The 6,376-nt window shown below is 42.6% G+C and overlaps 1 protein-coding gene across 3 annotated transcripts in view; it reads left to right on the top strand.

Annotated features, from left to right (window-relative positions):
* The window catches only part of TSTD2 (thiosulfate sulfurtransferase like domain containing 2), a 33,015-nt gene that overhangs the window by 24,329 nt on the left and 2,310 nt on the right, over nt 1-6,376 (top strand). For all 3 annotated transcript variants that reach the window (XM_023510503.1, XM_003785155.3, XM_023510502.1), the window contains 3 exons: nt 1,962-2,080; nt 2,834-2,992; nt 3,609-3,747. In XM_023510503.1, coding sequence (XP_023366271.1) covers nt 1,962-2,080; nt 2,834-2,992; nt 3,609-3,747 — 417 coding nt within the window. The remainder of the gene's footprint in view (nt 1-1,961; nt 2,081-2,833; nt 2,993-3,608; nt 3,748-6,376) is intronic.

Genomic DNA, 6,376 nt, shown 5'->3' with positions numbered 1-6,376 from the left:
AAAAAAAAAAAAAAAAAAAAAAGATCAATATAAACAATTACTAGAAGTTGTTTTTTTTTTTAATACTAAGTCCTTGAAATCCAATGTGTATGTCACTCTTATAACATGTCTCAAACCACACTTCAAGTGCTTGTCAGCCATGGTAGCTATTGGCAACCATATTAGACATCTCAGGACTAGAGACTTGATTGGATTCAATTTGATTCCTTTTTTCCTTTCCCCTCTTCCAAGATGACTTCATAGCTAGTATTATCTTCTTTCATGAGGAAGCACAAAGTATAGTTGACATCATGGTGTTCATTTTTTCAAATGTAAATAAAGTAAGTAAAGTTAGAAGTAAGCTAGAGGGAAATGGGAGTAATATCAGTATTACTATACTATACTTGTAATATCAAAGTATAGTTAACATCATGGTGTTCATTTTTTTAAATGTGAATAAAGTGAAGTAAAGTTAAGTAGTAAGCTAGAGGGAAATGGGAGTAATATCAGCATCTGTGTAAGGAGACTCATGCATGGGGAGGTGATGGCCAGGAAGAGCTGTGTCTGCTTAGTGTCACCCTCTTAGTGCAGGCAGTGTGACTACAAACAGCTCTTCCTGAGCACTGTAAGACGTTGCTTAGGAGTTTAGAGGAGAGAGGGCTCTAGGCCCTGAGTGCTGTTGTGCTTTCATTTGAACCAGGTTGAACCCAGGGACCTTTTAAAATAAGTCCAACGGGTCACTGACCAAATAGGCCTTCTTGGGACCAGTAGAGCACCGGTAGTAATAGCAGCAGTGGGAGCAAGTTTGGTTCCCTGTGGCTGCCTGCAAGCAGAAGTCTTAGCAGATTTCAGTGCATTTATCACATTTTTGAGCATCCCTTTTTGCCTCACTGTTTTGGTGTCCATGCAATTAGATGATAATACTTTATATAGAATATGGCCTTGTTGCATTCTCCCTACAGTCCTAGGTCAGGCAGGTAGAAATCCAGATTCCTGGGGCTTCCTCTCTCTTAGGTATAGGGCAGTTTCAGGTGGTCGTGTTGAGGTCATCCCTGAGGGGATTGAGGCTCCTTTGGTGCCATAAAGCTCTATCATGAGTGGTATCTAAACGAGTCACCAGAGTCCCCACCTTTGAGGTGTGGTTACTCCACAGTACAAATTCAGTAACAATTCCTCACAATCTACTGAGATGTCTGTGACACTCAAAAATAGAGTAATAGTTCTACTCTGGAGAGTCGTGAGGCAAAGGGCCCTAGCAGCCTGAGGGTCTGTCCTTTCAGTCCTCTTGTGTTTTAGTGTTTCTCCATTCCATCTTCTAGCTCTTCTGTCCTTTTCTCTTCTTCACTGTTCTTTCTCATGTGTCATTCCTGTTGTCCACCCCTCTGGCCCTTCTTCACTCGCACACATACACTTAGACACATTTTTCTTACCCTTTTGTATTTTTAAAAAATGTAATATATATACCACCTTTATTCCATAGCTTTATGCTCACACCTGCCCATGCCAGGGTTCTTAGCCTTGAACTTGGGCTCAACCTTGGTATAGGACAGTTTATAAAGCCTGTAGTCAAGCACGTACATGCCCAGCTCTTCCATATGCCCTGACGATAGAACAATGGCCATTTCTTGACCTGCTAGTGACAATACAATGAATCATCAGCCCATATGGCAATTTATATCCCACTTACCTAGTGGTTTTTATCACCGGGGTTTGTTCAAGTGTGAGGATGCAAAATTCTTTGAGTAATTATTTCTAAACTATTAGATCTCCATAGTCCTCATCTTAGGAGGAGGGAGATCAAGGATACCTGGAATTACCAAATTATTTCATCATGGTCAGTGCATAGTGTTATGTTCTGACAATTGCAGTTATGAAGAGGTTTGGGTGGAAGGCAAGCAAAATGTAAGTCAGGCTAGGTAATAAAGTTTTAGAGTTTTCTTTTTGCTTTGTTTAAACATAATTTTTTTTTTTTTTTTTTTTAGGAATTCATTTATCCCCAGGTGAATTTCATAAAGAAGTAGAAAAGTTTTTATCTCAGGCAAATCAAGAAAAAAGGGATACTATCCTTCTGGATTGCAGAAACTTCTATGAAAGCAAAATAGTAAGTAAGAGCCAGGACTGAGTTCAGGGAATTGGTAGAGCTCTCCCTTCCTGCAGGATGGTTTATTTCCCAAGAGGATGCTGTGTGTACCTACCCAGTACTAGTAGCTTTAGAGAATATTCAAGCCCTTGAACTCCAGATCTCTTGAGAATTTGTAAGAAACATGAATTAAAGGCTGGGCATGGTAGCTCACGCCAGTAATCCTAGCACTTTGGGAGGCAGAGGGGAGTAAATTGCTTGAGCTCAGGAGTTGGAGACCCGCCTGACCAAGAGCGAGATCCCATCTCTAAAGTACAGCTAGACATTGTGGTGGGTGCCTATAAAGCAGATTGCTTGAGCTCAAGAGACTGAGGTTGCTATGAGCTGTGACACCACAGCACTCTACCCAGAGTGACAAAGTGAGTCTCTATTCCCCCCGCCCCCAAAAAGAAAGAAATTATGAATTAAAGATATCTTGCCACATTATATACTATCCTTGACATGTGTCAAGGATCTTGTAAAAATTGGCTTTGGGCAGCCTCTCCAGTTTTCTGGAGGACTCTGGAAGGTGACCCATAGTTCACCAGCCTTGGTTTTAAGTTCCAGATCTTGAAGTTGAAAGGTCAGACATGATGTTGAAAGGGATGAGAATGGCAACTAGCAAGGGCTTCTTTGCTTCTTTGCCACGTGGGGGTTGTTTGACCCAGAAAGAACCTTTGTTTCCACCAGGTATGTTTTTCTGATAATTTTCTTTTTGCTACTCCTATGTTGTAGGGACGATTCCAGGGCTGCTTAGCCCCAGACATCAGGAAATTCAGTTATTTTCCTAGCTACATTGACAAAAATCTAGAACTTTTCAGAGAGAAGACGGTGCTGATGTACTGCACTGGGGGCATTCGTTGTGAGCGGGGTTCAGCCTACATCAAAGCCAAGGTGAGGCCCCCACCCTTGAGGCACTGTGGGGATAGAGGTGAAGAAAGCATCACCAATAGCCTGTGTGGAGCTTTCCATTCTTTCCCCCATTACTGACCCCATCCCTAGCCAGTTGAAGGATTTATTTTCCCCCTTCTATGGCTCTAGCATAGAGTTTATAAGTACAAAATCCGAAGTTCTTTAATCTTAAGATGTAAAAAACACTTAGCAGTCTTAGAGACTCATCAAGTATAAAAGGGAAAGATTAGTAAACGTCTCCCTTTTTCTAATCCTTTCACTTGATCCTGAGGTAACATTACATATCCCAACAGGTGTCTTCCTATATTTAGGGGGTAGCAAAAATAGTTGGGCTTCCCAGGATCTAGGGGGTAGAGGCCCTGACTGCTGTCATCACCCATCCCCCTAGGAGGCAAGGTCTGACCAGTTGGTGCCTTGACCCCTTGGTCAGCAGTTGCTCAGGGCCCCACGGCGAGGAGGTGGGGAGTGGGAGCCCCTGACTGACTGCAGACCGGGATGCTCCATGTGGACCCTCCTTGCCAGGTGTTGCTCCTCTGTGGGGTCTCTTAACAGGTCTCTGCTTGGCTCTTCAGATTTCCTATTGTTTTTCCACACCTAGGGAGTGTGCAAGGAAGTGTTCCAGCTCAAGGGTGGCATCCACAAGTACCTGGAAGAGTTTCCTAATGGTTTTTACAAAGGAAAGTTGTTTGTTTTTGATGAGCGTTATGCCCTGTCCTACAACAGTGATGTGGTGTCAGGTAGGTCGGAGTAGGTCTGAGCCCAAAGGCAAGCCGGGTACATTATTAGTTCACCATTCTAGAAGAATTGTAGAGAGAAGGCGGACCAGGACAAACACCTGAAGAATAAACAGGGAGAAGTGTGTTGTACAGCATTTCCCAGCAGTTGGAAATGCCACAGTAGGACAGACAAAACCATACAGCAGGAGTTAAGGCCTATGTTGGTGTCCAGGCTTCACCATTTGCTGGCTGGACAAGTCCTTTAAAATGGGGACAGTTTGTCCTGCCTGCCTGCCTGCCTTCCAAGAGCAGGACTAATAGGCTAAACTGGGGATCTTAACCTGGAATCAGTGTATAGAATCCAGAGGTTTTATGAATATAGATGGGAAAATAATTTTATCTTGGTTAACACCTCTCTAAAATGAAGCATTTCCTTCAATTATGAATGTAGACAACAAGCCAGTTACTGGGGTACCTATGACTTTGTCTTCAGTAGAATTCCTGATACTTTCGTATCAGTTTACAGTTGCTTCAGGTATCTCAAAATAGTATTTATACTCATCACTGCTTTAAAATGGAAATAATTGTTAGGCCTACCACAGTTACCACGTTAATAAATAGTACCTATCACATTTTTTGAAAATTATTTTGGTATTTTATATTTCTATGTGATTGGTTTCCTTTGTAATCCTGTGTATTTTATTTTATGCATTTGAAAATATTTTTCTAAGATAGGGTCCATAGTCTTCACCAGACCTCTAAGTATAATACTACTCATGGCACAAAATAAGAATAAAACTTGTCAGTTTAGCTGGTCTGTGGACATGTGGCATGCACATTTGATTGGTGGGTGGGGCACTCCAAGGTGAGAGCTGAATCTAGGGCCAAAGCTGGAGGCAAGGTGGCCCCGGGAGGTCTGTGGTTTGACAGCAGTGTTGCACCCACACTGAAGTCTGATACCAGATGAAAGTAAAAGAAGGCTGGAGATAATCCTTCAGAAAGATGGCTGCCACCCCTGGATGTCACAGTTTAGAATGGGATAGGTCATAGGCAGACAACTTTAGTGGCTGCAGTAGTTTTCTAGAACTCCTGTGGTCAGGGACTGAAGTAGAATTACTTCTTAGATAGTAAGATTTGAGTTTGATTGTCCTCTCCCTTTTAAAAAAATTTTTCTGTTTTATGTTTTTTTGAGACATGGTCTTATTCTGTCACACAGGCTAGAGGACAGTGGCATAATCATAGCTCACTGCAGCCTTGAACTACTGAGTTGCAGCAATCCTACATTAGCCCTCCCTGTGCATTAGGCATGCCTCATGATTTATAGTTAGGACTACAGGTGTGTGTCACCATGCCCAGCCAGTTGTTTAAAACTTTTTTCTAAAAATGTGGTGTGTAGATACTCTGGAGTACTACTCAGCCATAAGAAGGAATGAACTATCATTTGCAGCAGCTTGGCTGGAACTAGAGACCATTATCCTAAGTGAAGTATCTCAGGAACGGAAAAACAAAACCCACAAATTCTCCCCAGTAAGTGGGAGCTAAATGGTGGGTGCATATGGGCACAGCAAGATGTAAAGGACCCTGGAAACTAAGAGGAAGCTGCAGGGTAGTGAGGTATAAAAACTTACCTGTTGGGTATGGTGATCACTGTCCTAGTGGCAAGCATCCTGAAAACCCTGACTTCAGCATAACAGAAAGTATATAACAAAATTTTTTGTGCCTGGCCAAGTATGGTGGCTCATGCTTGTAATCCTAGAACTCTGGGAGGCCATGGAGAGTAGATTGCCTGAGCTCACAAGTTTGAGACCAGCCTGAGCCAGAGCGAGACCCTGTCTCTTAAAAAAATAGCCAGGTGTTGTGGCAGGCACCTGTAGTCTCAGCTACTTGGGAGGCTGAGGCAAGAAAATCATTTAAGCCCAAGAATTTGAGGTTGCTGTGAGCTATGATGCCACAGTACTCTACTGAGGGCAACAAAATGAGACTGTCTCAAAAAAAAAAAAAAAAATTGTGCCCCCTTAATATTTTGAAGCAACTGTTAAAAATTTTTTTTTCTTTCTTTCTTTTTTTTTTTTTTTGAGACACAGTCCTGCTATGTTGCCTGGGCTGGTCTCAAACTCCTGGCTTCAAGCAGTCCTCCTGCTTTGGCCTCCCAATGTGCTGAGATTACAGTGACGAGCCTTCACACCAGGCCTCCCCTTCCTTCTTCATCATTTTATTCATTTTAGTGGTCTTGTATATTTGTCTCTTACTGAAAGCCATTTCAGATCTGATTTGGGACTAGATGGAATATAAATTATCAATAAGCAGAAAGAGGGGTAGCTGCCTGTGAGTGTGAAGGGGAGAGGAGAGCCAAAGGTAGCTTAGATAAATGAGGTAAAGAGGCTTGAGAAAGAATGATGTCATCAATGGTAACTGGAAGTGAGCAGCAAAAAACAGCTAGAAAAAGAAAGTAATGAGTTTTAGGAATGAGGTGCTCAAGTGTCTTGGTAACAATGGGAGACACTCAGGCTTGGGGAGGAAGGATGTAGACTGCCAGACTCAGTGCCATCATCTATCTGTGTTGTCTCCACTGCATTTTACTCCAGACGCAACACTGCCAGTGAAAAGCTAGAGCAGCAGCCAACCTCTCCTCTCACTGAAGGGAAAAACA

Source organism: Otolemur garnettii, unplaced genomic scaffold, assembly GCF_000181295.1.
Source record: "Otolemur garnettii isolate 467f Iridium unplaced genomic scaffold, OtoGar3 scaffold00014, whole genome shotgun sequence".
NCBI lineage: Eukaryota > Metazoa > Chordata > Mammalia > Primates > Galagidae > Otolemur > Otolemur garnettii.
The sequence above is the reverse complement of the archived record's forward strand: the minus strand, read 5'-3'. Positions and strand labels throughout refer to the sequence as shown.